This window comes from Arvicola amphibius, chromosome 4 (genome assembly GCF_903992535.2).
Source record: "Arvicola amphibius chromosome 4, mArvAmp1.2, whole genome shotgun sequence".
Taxonomy (NCBI): domain Eukaryota; kingdom Metazoa; phylum Chordata; class Mammalia; order Rodentia; family Cricetidae; genus Arvicola; species Arvicola amphibius.
In genome coordinates, this window is record NC_052050.1 from 8,199,959 (window position 1) to 8,212,280 (window position 12,322).

At 51.1% G+C, this 12,322-nt stretch overlaps 1 protein-coding gene across 3 annotated transcripts; it reads right to left on the reverse strand.

The window, feature by feature from the left end:
- Positions 1 to 718: 718 nt before the first annotated feature.
- Positions 719 to 8,836, reverse strand: Sstr2 (somatostatin receptor 2). 3 transcript variants are annotated; one of them, XM_038326213.1, is made up of 3 exons: positions 8,729 to 8,836; positions 1,267 to 2,344; positions 719 to 958 (listed from the first exon to the last, which is right to left on the reverse strand). In XM_038326213.1, exons 2-3 carry the CDS (start codon positions 2,257 to 2,259, stop codon positions 911 to 913), a joined length of 1,041 nt encoding a protein of 346 aa, XP_038182141.1. In that variant the 5' UTR covers positions 2,260 to 2,344; positions 8,729 to 8,836; the 3' UTR covers positions 719 to 910. The 3 variants fall into 3 exon arrangements, with proteins under 3 accessions (XP_038182141.1, XP_038182139.1, XP_038182140.1); XM_038326211.1 differs by lacking the exon at positions 719 to 958 and having other exon boundaries at positions 1,005 to 2,344; XM_038326212.1 differs by lacking the exons at positions 719 to 958; positions 8,729 to 8,836 and adding an exon at positions 6,683 to 6,965 and having other exon boundaries at positions 1,005 to 2,344.
- Positions 8,837 to 12,322: the final 3,486 nt, after the last annotated feature.

Consider the following 12,322-nt stretch of genomic DNA (forward strand, 5'->3'; position numbering starts at 1 on the left):
GGGATAATTCTACTTCATTTTTCTTCTTCTCATTTGTGTGTGTGTGTGTGTGTGTGTGTGTGTGTGTGTGTGTATGTATGTTGGGAAGCAAATTGTTTGCCCACAAGAATCATAGTCTGTCTTTTGCCTTTCAGGACACCGATCCCACCCCTTCCCCAGTGTCTCCCTAAGTAAAACTAAAGCAATCTGAGGAGAGAAAAATTCAGTCTGATAACAAAGCATGCTTTGTCTTGATAAACACAGTGGTCAATGACTCCAACCCTTGAAGTTCTTCTGGGTAAATGAGTAACTGATTGTATCCGAGAGGCGAACTCCTGTTTGTATTCTGACTCTCACAGTGCGCTCCTCTCTGTTTTACTCGGACCTAACTTGTTTGAAATTGTTGAAACAACTGTCCAGACTCAGAGGCAGCACCTGTGAGGGGAGACACTTATTTAGCTTAGGGGCCCTCTAGGAAGAACACTACAAAAATGCCTTGCTTTTGCCACTTGCCACTTTTTCTTTCTTTCTTTCTTTCTTTCTTTCTTTCTTTTTTTTTTTACAAAAACATACTATAATACGAACATACCGCTCATGCTCCTCCTGGGTCTGGGAAAGGCCCATGCAAGAGAGATGCTGGAAGCTTAAACTTGATTGGTTTTGTCGCGGTGGGTCCATTTCTTTAGGTTGAGTGTTGCGGTAAATGTTCACCTATACTAGACACACACGAACTAACTACTTCGGTTTATAATCATGGGGCATGTATGTGCTGGCTCCGAAGACACTAGGTAGGAATATACAAATGTAAATATCAGATCACAAGATTACGTAGTGTATAAGCACACATTCACAGGTTTTGGTTTAGTTTAGTTTTGTTTTGTTCCTTCCCCCGTCCCCCCCCATTTCTCCCGGGCGGCTGCTTTCTTCAGTGTCACACCCAGGCAATGATGTCCTCTTCTCCAGGCTTTGAATTGTCTGCCTGCAGGAAAATATCCACTTTAAGGGAGAAGTAGTCAGCGGAATAGACTCCAAGCCTGTCCTCTGAACTGGGCTCATAAGCCAGCTAGGATGGGTGGGGAGGAAGGAAGCAGGTGAGTGGGACACGCACTGCCTGGAGGCAGGCTTGGCTTGTGTGTATGCGCATGTGTGCGTGGTGGGTTTCCGGCTATCTCAGATACTGGTTTGGAGGTCTCCGTTGAGGAGGGTCCTCTGGGTCTCTGTGGTCTCATTCAGCCGGGATTTGTCCTGCTTACTGTCGCTCCGTTCCCCATCATCGGTACCACTCACCTTGACCAAGCAGAGAACATTCTGGAAGCTCTTCTTGAAGTTGTCAGATAAGAAGGCGTATAGGATGGGGTTGGCACAGCTGTTGGCGTAGGTGAGGATCACTACAAAGTCAAACATGCCTTTCAAGGCAGGGGTGGGGCTGATGGCCACGGACACGGAAGAGACATTGAAGATGTAAAAAGGGAGCCAGCAGAAGATGAAGACAGCCACCACAATGGACACCATGCGGGTGACCTTCTTCTCTGACTTCTTCCTCTTGGACGATCCCACTCGGATTCCAGAGGACTTCACCTTGATTATGATAAACAGGTAGCAAAGACAGATGATGGTGAGGGGTACCAGGAACCCCAGGATGAAGGCATAGATAATGAACCCTGTGTACCACGCCCCAGATTCACCTGGCCAGTTGATGGTACAGCTGCTCCTCCCCCACTGGTTGCTCCGGAGGCCAGCATATATCATGATGGGCAAGATGACCAGCAGAGAGAGGCCCCACACAGCCACATTGATCATCTTGGCTGTCCGGGGCCGCCTCCACTTGGCTGACTTGATAGGGTGGACCACAGCTAGGTAACGGTCGATACTCATGACCGTCAGGCAGAAGATACTGGTGAACTGATTGATGCCATCTACAGTCATGACCACCCGGCAGATGGCCTTGCCAAAGGGCCAGTGGACCAGCGCCACCTGCATGGCCAAGAAGGGCAGCCCCAGCATGAAGAGTTCATCCGCAATGGCCAAGTTGAGGATGTAAATATTGGTGATGGTTTTCATCTTGGCGTAGCGGAGGATGACGTAAATGACAAGCGTGTTGCCACACAGCCCGATAACGCACACCACGAAGTAGATGAACGTGAGGACTGCGTTGCTTGTCATGTCGTAGTACGGCTCAGTCTGGTTGGAGCCATTGCTTGGCCCCAATGAGCCATTGATGTCGAAGGGAGAGGGTATCCATAGTTGACTCCCATTGGCTTGCTCAGATGCCATCTCCATGGCTGCTTTTCAGTCAGCTGAGAACCAAGCAGAGATCTTCCTCTCACCTTGGTGAGCTCTGGGGGCCAAGAATCTACTGTGACATCTGGGAAGAGAAAGAGAAAAGTGACCGTAAGTCCCCAAGCTATTTAGACTCCTGTGTTCCATGTTTAGACAATTTCCTACCACTGTCTCTTTCTTTTGTGTATTCATGTGGGTACAGCTGCGTGTGTGTGTGTGTGTGTGTGTGTGTGTGTGTGTGTGTGTAGGTCAGAAACTAGTCCCAGCTGTTGATATGTAGGCACAGTACCCTTCCCTCCCTTTTTGAGTCTGTTCCTCACCATGTAGCCTAGGCTTCAGGGACCCCCTCGTGTCTTCCCACCACCACTGTGATTACAGACATGTCGCCATACCCCGCAGTTTTCACCTGGGTTCTGGGATTGAACTCAGAACTCTTGCCTGCAAGTTAAGTGCTTTATTGACTGAGCCATCTCCCAAGTCTCCCTCCCTCCTTCCTTCCCACATTCCACCCCTCCCCCCTTTTTGGAGACAGGCTAGCCCAGAACTGCTGCGTAGCTGAGGCTGGCTTTGCAATCACGGCTCTCTCCCCATTTTGGCCTCCAGAGCTTGGGGTGAGCTACCTCGCCTTGCTCTTTTAGATGCGTCTTTCAACTGAAAAGCAAGTTTTCTTTCTTTTCTTTTTCTCATCTAGCTGCCAGCCTGCCTGTCAGCCTGCAGACTTTTTGAGGTCTTTTGGAAGTGGTGGGGGAAGGGTTTGAGTTAAACCATCATCTTTGATGACGCAGGCGAGGCGAATGGCTATGGCTTCAAACGCATGGACTTTGACCCCTAAGGAATTGACTGGTCCAGGCTGTAAAAAGGCAGATCTTGGAGGGTTTCAGCCTCTGACCATGGAGGGGTCTGACTCTGACTCCAGCACTCTGAGGCCCCTGAAGAATCCCATGCTGGCTTGATGCCCGCCTGGGAGAGTTCCATTCAGAGACTCCCATGGTGGGAAAAAAACCCAAGAATTTAAAGGAAGAACAAATCTGGGCTCCATGATTGAGCCCCATGTGACCTCATGCCCAGCCCTTAACTGCTGTGACTTTCCTTTGTCAACATGGGGGTGTCATGAGGGTTAAACAAGAGAAGGTATATGCAAATGCCTAGCATTGTGCAGGCTCATAATCACAGCCTCATAAATGTTAGTCCCCTCTACTGTCTCATTATCTCTAATTTATTGAAACCTGCCTACACAGTGAATCAAGTTAGAGTCTTCAGTATTAAAAGTTAGAGTCTGCCTACCCCCCCCCCACTTTTAAAATGTGTGCTTCAGGCTGTTTTTTTGTCTTGGTTTTGTTTTCTCAATACTCGGTGCCCTCCATTCCCCACCAGACTCCCGCTTAGGAAAGCCCTTTCCTGAAGTTTCTACTCCCTCATGGGTGACCTTTTGCCTGCAGTTCATAGATTAGGGCAAAAGCAGAGGCTAGGTAACGGACACAGGCTCTTCTTGAATGTCAAAAGAGGCTTTTAAAAACTGAGGATGTTCGGCCACACCCGTTTTCCCCTTTGGCTCCCTAACCATGTGGGAGTTGAGGATACTGTCCTCCCTCACTTAAAAGATGTGGAAACTGAGGCACAGAGAGTTAAAATCCTTGGTGGAGTGGGTACTTGAACATGAGCCACGCGGCACCTCGTCGTCTGTGATTTTCAATGTGCCCTGGCTGATGCTCTCTGGATGGAAACCCCTGGCTGGGTACTTGAGCTTAGTTTAAAGCAACCGACTCCAAGTGACCTCCATGCTGAGAAGGCTGTTGGCTTGGCATGAGATGTAAAACACCAGCTCAACTTATAATTAAGTGATTTACCACAGTTATAAAACACCATAGGGGTGGGAGCCACTGTGATGGCACCCTCTCTAGAAGCTAACACTTCAACAGAGGAGACAGGCAAGGGAGTCAAGCCCTATCTTGTGGGACTTGCGTGGAGATAGGGCCATGGACAGAAGATGTTAGAACACAGCCCTTCCCTGGGTGTGTAGGGGGGATGTCCTCAGGAATTTGGGGGCTGGGTCTCGTGTATGTGTAGAGTGAGGCAAGAGCTCAGGGTAGGGAGTCCATCCAGGAAGAGGGGAGCTGGTCAAGGACTGGAGTATACAGGACCACTAATTCTCTTGCCTGACATCTTTCCCCAAAGCGTACTTTTCCGAATCAATGCCTCACGCTGGCGCATACTGCAGAGAAATTAAAGACGTAGCCGGCAACAGGCAGGTGTTCCTTGCCCTCCTCTGCCTCCGATTCATTCTGTACTACCAGGTGCCTGGCTTTTCTTTCTGCATTAATTCTCCCAGCCCATATTTGGTACAGTGAGGTCTGAGATTTTGCATTTGTATTTTGGGGACCCACTGCCTTGTGTCTGCCTTGGTTAAGCAAGCTTAAGCAGGCAGCTCTTACAGCCAGAAGCTGTGAAGAAACAGGTTTCGTATCCTCAGATTAACTTGGGTTATTTCCACGGTTCTGTTTTTTTTTTGTTCTTTCTTTCCCCATCTTGCCAGTTCCTTAATTCTACAGACCCAGAATCTTATTCTAGCTGCATGCAGAGGAACCTTTCAGTAATCATTAGCTCATATCGTCTATATACCATGAGAGGGCAAACTTCAATATCAGGCCGAGACTGAAGAACCACCTGGGGCTGTAGAGTTTATACCCGGAGCCAAGAAAGAAGGAGGGAAGGAAGATGAGGAGGAGGATGAGAAGGAGGGGATGAGAAGGAGAGGAGGAGGAGGAGGAGGAGGAGGAGGAGGAGGAGGAGGAGGAAGGGGAGTGGTGGTGGTACAGGACCCAATGTGATTCTTCAGCTCTAACTGTGCCTTTTGTGCAGAATGAATTGGGGAGGGGTCGCTTTTCTCTGGAATTGGCTGAGACACACTTCCATTTTGGGGAGGTAAGCCCTACAGGGATTCAGAGCCTTGGAAGGTGGGTGGAGGTCATATGCTGGGAAACCCCACCGGGAAGGGGGGACTCCTCCAAGGAAGACAGGAACTTAAAACCTAGGGAGTCCTGTATAACTAGTCCGGTGCCTAACATCTCCAAGTGACTGCTCCTCATTTTACGTTTGTCTCACCGAAAGAGAATTCCTGATGCCACCAGTCGATACTTGTTGAATTGTGGTTAAATTAAATGCACCAGGAAGTCTGATTTTCTGCTTTGTTTTTTTTTTTTTTTTTTCAGTGTCAGGGCTGTTAAATCCTGGCCGTGGCTTGGTGGGTGGTTTCCCCTGAGAGAGTCCTGGCTCTGTTGGAGAGAAGGGAGCTTCTCTTGTTCCCGTATGCTCCATAGCTCATGAATTCAGAGGTGGGATGATTGAGATTCCACCCAGCTTTAGTTTCATTGACTTCCCAACATCCTTCTATTGTGATCCCTCAAGACCCCTCCCCTAAATCTGCTAGACGCCCCCACCCCCACTCTGCTCCAAAAATCTGGGGCTGGACACTAAGCCGATACCAGCATGGATAAGCAGCCCTGTGTGGTTCAGCATGGCGCTAGAGTGCCCCTCAGCACTGGCCGGTGAGTGGGAGGTAGATAAGTGAGCCTCTGGACCCAGAGTTAGTCCAGGGGTGGGGATATTTGGGGCCAAGAACTCGCTGACTGGGGAAACGAAGTGTTCCCTAAAGGATTTCCCACCATTTCCAGGAAATTGTAGGGAGAGTGGACCATGGTGTCCGTACAACCAGCTTCGATACGCAGAGGGGACTGAGATGCCAGGGACAGCAAGGAGCGCCAACAGTCGCTTGGGGACTTGACCGTTCAGTGGTTGGTTCTCTCCTATCTAGACAGATGTCTCTGCTCGAGGGCGGCGGGGTGTAGGAGGGACCCGACCGCAAACGAATCTGGTATGCCTCCCCATCGGGCGATCGAAGAAAAACAGAAACAAAACAAAAACGGAAAAACCCGCTTTCCTTCTCCCTCTGCGATGTCCCCATCCCCTGTCCCTCCCTAACTTATGTCTCAGGGTATGAACTCAGGAGCTCTGTGGTGGCACCTGGCACGTCCCTTCTCCTCTAGCTGGTCTCGCCTTCCTTGGACCTGGGCTGTTTCGCAGGTGGCTAGGAATTAAGTTGTTCCCATCACAGCTACTAACTGGACGCTCAGGCTAGCAGATCACACGCCACCGTACCTGGGTAGTGGCTGTGCGGACAAATCCGTCCTGGAATATACTACCTTTCCACTCGTGACGCCAGGATACGCATCTTTCATTTCTACCTGTCACCTCCAAAGACACAAAAGCAGAGAATTGAGCGCCGGAACCAACACGCAGGTCGCCGGGATCAGCGCTCTATCCCCAGCGCAGATGCACGCAGGTGCCCAAGTGCGCTCGTCGCTCCCACCATCTCTCTGTGACACACACATATGCACGCACACGGGCAACCACACACACCCCTCACCTTGCTTTCCACGAACACTCGGTTCTCTGGGTTCTCCAGCACCCCTAAGCTGTCGTTTATCCAGTCGTGCGCTGGTGAGTGCAGTAAGCTTGGCTCCTGGGCTCTCAGCTTCCTTGGCTGGCTCGTGCGGGCCCCCTCTGGCATTTGAAAGAGCTGGCCTGGACCTCGAGAGAGCTAGCCCGGCTTGCAGATCATCTACACCCAATAACGGACTGGTGCTCTGGGCGCCGGTGGCCTCGCGAGCGCGCCGGTGGCTGCACAGCTTGCATTGGCTCAGGCGGGTGGCAGCCCCTGGGCACACTTCCCCACGCCCCCTGCTCGTGACGTCACAGCAGCTTCACTCCGCCCACCGGTCCTGAAGCACCGGTGAGCAGAGTGGAGAATCCTGCGGGTGACCTAGGGCACCCGGGGAGGAGGGGACAGCGGACCTGGATACTGGTGGAGGGCGAAGCGATGTCAATGTCCCTACGTCTCCTCCCAGTGAGGACCCGCGCTGTTTTTTCTCCGATTTCAGAGACTCGGTCCGATTTTACCCAACGAATTCCAGGCAGTTGTCGCAGGGGCTGGGATGACCTAGACTTGCTCCGGGACCTTTAAGTCTTGTTCTCAAGTTTACAAAGCCGTGCCCTACCACGGACTAGTCCCAGACACAGCGCACGGGTTGCAGATCCTGACAAAGGACAGAAGAGAGAAGGGTGTGTGTGTGTGTGTGTGTATGTGTAAACAGCAAGCAGGTCTCCCGCTGCAAGCGCCTGCAGGTGTGTGTGCTGCACCTGGCTTCAGTTCCCGCAGCCAGCAGGGGCTCCGCGGGGCTCGACAAGTCTCCCAACCGGAGGCCCCGGGCCGCACAGTCTCTCCTAGCTTTAATTTAGCCTGTCAATCAGTGCTTGCTGGTTTGACCCAGCCCAACCGCTCCTCCTACGCGGCTGTGTCGCTCTGCGGGAGAAAAGAGGGACCAGCAAGAAGTGGGAGATGTGTCGCATCAAGTTGCAGCTATTTATTTTTGACTGTGATGATTCAGTCGATGTTCCAATAGTTTAATAAGTCGTAATCAATCCTGTAGCCTCCCTTCCCTCTCAACACACACACACACACACACACACACACACACACACACACACACACACACACACACACGGATAGTTCCTAGAGCATGGGAAATCAGAAAGCAAACCCCAATTAGCTTTCCCTGTGGTCTTAGCTGACCTCATCAGACCATCCTGTTTATGATTGCCTTGTGGGCTCATCTGGGCAAAGCATAAATCCAGAAGCTGCGTGTGTTGCAAAGAGGCCTGGGCTCTGCCCCTGGTGAGTTCTGACAGCGAAAGGGAGCCAGAAGGCGGAACTGTCTAGGTCAGAGTCACTCACAGGTGCTCACTGGCACCATCTCTGTGAGATCTTGGTTCGTTTGGACCCAGTGGGCTTGGTAGAGATTGAACTAGGGCTTCAGTTAGGTCACAGTGGCACTAGGGTTCAGCTCGCCTTTAGATTTTTATGGGCTGGGTTGAGGGGCAGAACAGTGCAGCTCTCAAGACGAGGGGAGTGACTGGGGGGGGGAAGGGACATGGAATAAGCTCAGGGGAAGACCTCCTCCCATTCCTGTGTCACAGCTGCTAGGACGCACATTGCCACCTCTAGTCTAAAACCAGTGACCCCAGCCTGCTTTCAGGGACAGAAGAATGAAAAGCTAGTGCCCATTTTGAGTTCAGATTTCCCCCAGGTCTCGCGTGACCTTGTAAAAAACTCTTCAAGGGTTGCTGCTCAGTTGGTGGATTGTTTAGAAAAATAACTCATGCAAAAGAGAAACCCCTGCTTCTCAGTGGGTCCCTCTCCTATACACAAGGCGACCCCCAGGGGGCGGTGTACAGTTTTTTTTTTGTTTGTTTCTGTACTTCTGGTTTCCTATCAGTACCACCAGCGCAAGCAGGCTGCTCCAATCAGCTCAACACTCCTCCCCCAAACAACCTGGGGAGCATTTCTGTGTGTTTTTAATGTGCTGAGCACACCCAACGGAATCCCACCCTTCACACCCTCGTGAAGTCTTACCCCAGCGCTCTCTCAGTCAGGTCTGGCGAGCTCAGCCCCGTGGATGAACTCCAGACACGCCCATCTCTTGTGCCACTGACCCAGTGAGATCTGAGCACTGCCCTTGACAGCGGAAAATGTCACCTAGAACAATTATTGATTTTGTCCGACTCGTGTGTGCCTCTCCCCTCCCCCGACCGGTGAATGCCTCTGAAGAACTCTTTGAAATCTCTGCTGACTTTGCTGGGCGCCCCCAACATGGAGTTCCATTCCGTGTTTGACAATGCCCTGCTCTCTTGACAGTGTCCTAGCAATCTGCAGCCCGCCTGGCCTTCCTCAGCAGCTCATTTAGGAACGAAGTAACAAAACCTTGAGCCAGAAAAATACAGGGATCTCGAGGGAGGTAACCTTCTCTCTGACTTCTCTGTTATCTTTAAGGCAATGAGATGACACCCTTCTTCCTTCTTGTGCTTATCAGAAGGACACTAGGTCGCAGGAAATGAAGAATGGCAATGGACTGAAGGGCCAGGCCAGGGCTTAGCACACTCCTATGGCGAAGTTCACCGCCTGGGAGCTCAGCAGGCAACAGAGACCAGGGAACTCTCAAGTAGGTCATTCTGTCTGGTCGCTTAGAGGCGCTATCAATTAAATGGGGAGAAATTGTTCCTCTGCCACCAATTTGGTGGGAACAAATATTGCAGTTGAGCTTAGAGGAAAGTGTGAACCCCAGGAGGAGAGCTGGACTGATTGGGGGTGTTAGGTGGTGGACCAAGCATCTGGCATGGTCTCTGTCCTCGTATGTGTGCTATTTCTGTGGGGTGGAGAAAGGGCAAGGCCCCTGAGCTGCAGAATGTCAAGTGTGCAGTGGTTTGGAACTCACTATGTCACCCAGGCTGGCATCAAACTTGTGGTCCTCCTGCCTCTGCTTCCCAAGTGCTGGGATTGCAGGTGTGTGCCACCAGCTGGGATTGCAGGTGTGTGCCACCAGCTGGGATTGCAGGTGTGTGCCACCACACCAGTCTTGATGTTTCGTTTGGAAAATATGGCATATGATTACCATAATTCTTTAAAGATATAACCATTTGGCCTAGTAAGCTTGGTGGCCTCTTAGATGCACCAGGGGCAACATGAGCCCCTTTCTCCCCTTCCTTTCCCACCCCTTGCAGTTTCCATTCTGACTTGGCACCAACTTCACCTTGTCTCTTTATGTGGGTAGGCAGTGTGGAGCCTGTCTGGAAACTGCTCCTAGGTGTGGCATTTTTTTTTTTCCTAGCTCCTCTTCCTCTTCCCTTCCCCACCTTGCTGGAAGTACACGAAAACTGCTGGTCCCAAGAGGGACCTCAGAGCCTCTGATGTATAGAGCCAGTGCCCCATCAAGGTGTAAGTAAGGAGACCAGACTCCAAGAGGCCAGGTAACTTGCCCAAGGCCATCCAGTCAGGGAAGAGAAAGGCAAAAGTCCAGTTGATAGGACACAGCTCACATAGCCATGAAACGCTGGGTGAGGGGATGAAGTCCTTCCAACCACAAGTCTCAGCATCTCCCTTCCCCCAGTATGCCATTCCTGGTAACAGAACGAGATTCTCGTGCACTCAGCCTGGAGCAAGTCCTTGGTGAGAGTTGGGAAAGATGGAGCTGCCTCCAAGATGTCGTCCGGAGTGCTTACGGGAGTACTCATCGTGACACAGGCTTTTTAGGAGGAGAGCGTGGACAGCTCAGGAGAGGTGGCCTACCACGCCTGCCTGCAGGTGTAAAGTACCCACTGAGACTACCACAAGGTATCATTTATCCTGGCCCATTGTCTGTACAGAGCACATGCCTATAATCCCAGTGACCCTTGAAGACTTTCAGCACCTGCCACTGGCACCATTAGTACGGTCATTTCAAGACCTCTTGCAGGAAGCAGCTGGTTGACCTTTACCCTGTCACCTTCACACTTGACTTAGCCCTGGCAACCTTCCTGTGAATGCTTTTGAATGTGTATTGGGTGCTTACTGTGTGCTGCCCTGGGTACCTCACCCCCACTGCAGTCCTATGTTGTGATCAATGTTCCCTTAGTGTGAATGGACCAACCAAGGCACAGAGAGACTGGATTCTTGTTCCAGTGACACAAGTTACCTGCTGTGTGAGTACCCACAGTACAGTTCCCCAGAGCAACAGAGCTTGGGCCGCTCCATCTTCTACATTCTGATTACACAGACGAGGGACCATTCCCCTGATGGGTAGCTTTTGCTGTCTTCTCCCCCATCCCCTCTGTGTGTGTTTGTGTGTGTGTGCGCATGCGTGCACACACACACACACGCGCGCAGGTGTGTGTATATCAGAGTACCTGTGCACCTGTGCGTGCATGTATGTGAAGGTCGGAGGTCTGCCTTTGCTGTGATTCCTTAGGCACTGTCTATCCCCCCCCCCTTCTCTGTGTGTGTTTGAGGCAATTATTGACTGGGAAGAATTCACCACGTATGAATAAGGGATCTACCTGCCTCCATTTCCCTAGCACTGGGTGTCTCAGGCAATGCACTACCACACTTGCCCCCCCCCCCGTGCCAAGTGTGGGTTCTAGGGATCAAACCCACATCCTCAAACACAGCAAATACTTAATGGACTAAGCCATCCACAGCTCTGGTTTTAATTGTCTGTAGTTGTCCTTAGCCTCAGGATGTCTTTGCTGATGGATTCTGATTAGTTCCCAGATACCCAGAGTCTCCGACAGCTGTCTAGTCCTCCCCCGACCCACTTTCCTGCTCAGAAGTGTCTGGTTATCATCTGTAGTGTGGGCGGGTGATCTGCTGTTGGTCTTTGGGCAGAGGGGAGAAAGGACAGCTGCCTATAGAGCGGGACTTAGGATACACTGTGCAGAAGAAGCACCTGGGGCTTTTATCCAGAGGACCAAGTCTTGGCTCTGTTCTTAGAGATTCTCAGCCTCCAGGCCTGGGATGGAGCCCAGCTCTTTGGAGCTATCATCAGGTGGTTTCACTGTGAGCTGGAGTGGAGATGTCATAGAAGCCAAACCTCTTAGTTTTAGATGAGGGACCTAGGGACTGTACTGGGGCAGCCCCTGAGTGCCCAGATCTCTCTTTATTCTAGCGCTTCTTTGGGATTTCTTGTGGTTCAGCCCGAGAACCTCCCCACCGTGTAGGGCTTGTATGGCAAGACGGGGTCTTGGGAAACCTTTGCACTCCTGCATCGGACCAAAGTTCTGGAATCTCTCACCTAGCCTGTGCCCCCACATGACAGAACAGGATAAAATGGCAGTACCTCTGTGCCTTCTGGCCAGTTGCCATCCTGAACGGACTGTGTCTTTTAGGAATGATGTGGTACATGAGAGGCACAGCATCTCACAAATGGTCCAGAAACTGTGCATGGATCTCCGAGGTTCTGTCTGTGTGTGCAGTTATGAGGGCTTATTACCTAACCTCAATGATAGTATGAATGGTGGCTTTAGATGGATTCATCTTCCTGCTTGTGTGTAACCGGGAATGAGGGGACTTAGGAGTCCTGCCCTATTCCCTCATCTCCCTCTATGTTGTTCCTGTCCATTTCTTCCAGTTCTATGGCAAATAAAATGACATTTTCCTTTAATGGGACACTCGTTTGCATTTTAGCATGGCTTTTGG

Excerpts from the sequence above, each read along its gene's own strand:
- Sstr2 (XM_038326211.1), bottom strand. The coding sequence starts at position 2,259 with ATGGAGATGGCATCTGAGCAAGCCAATGGGAGTCAACTATGGATACCC.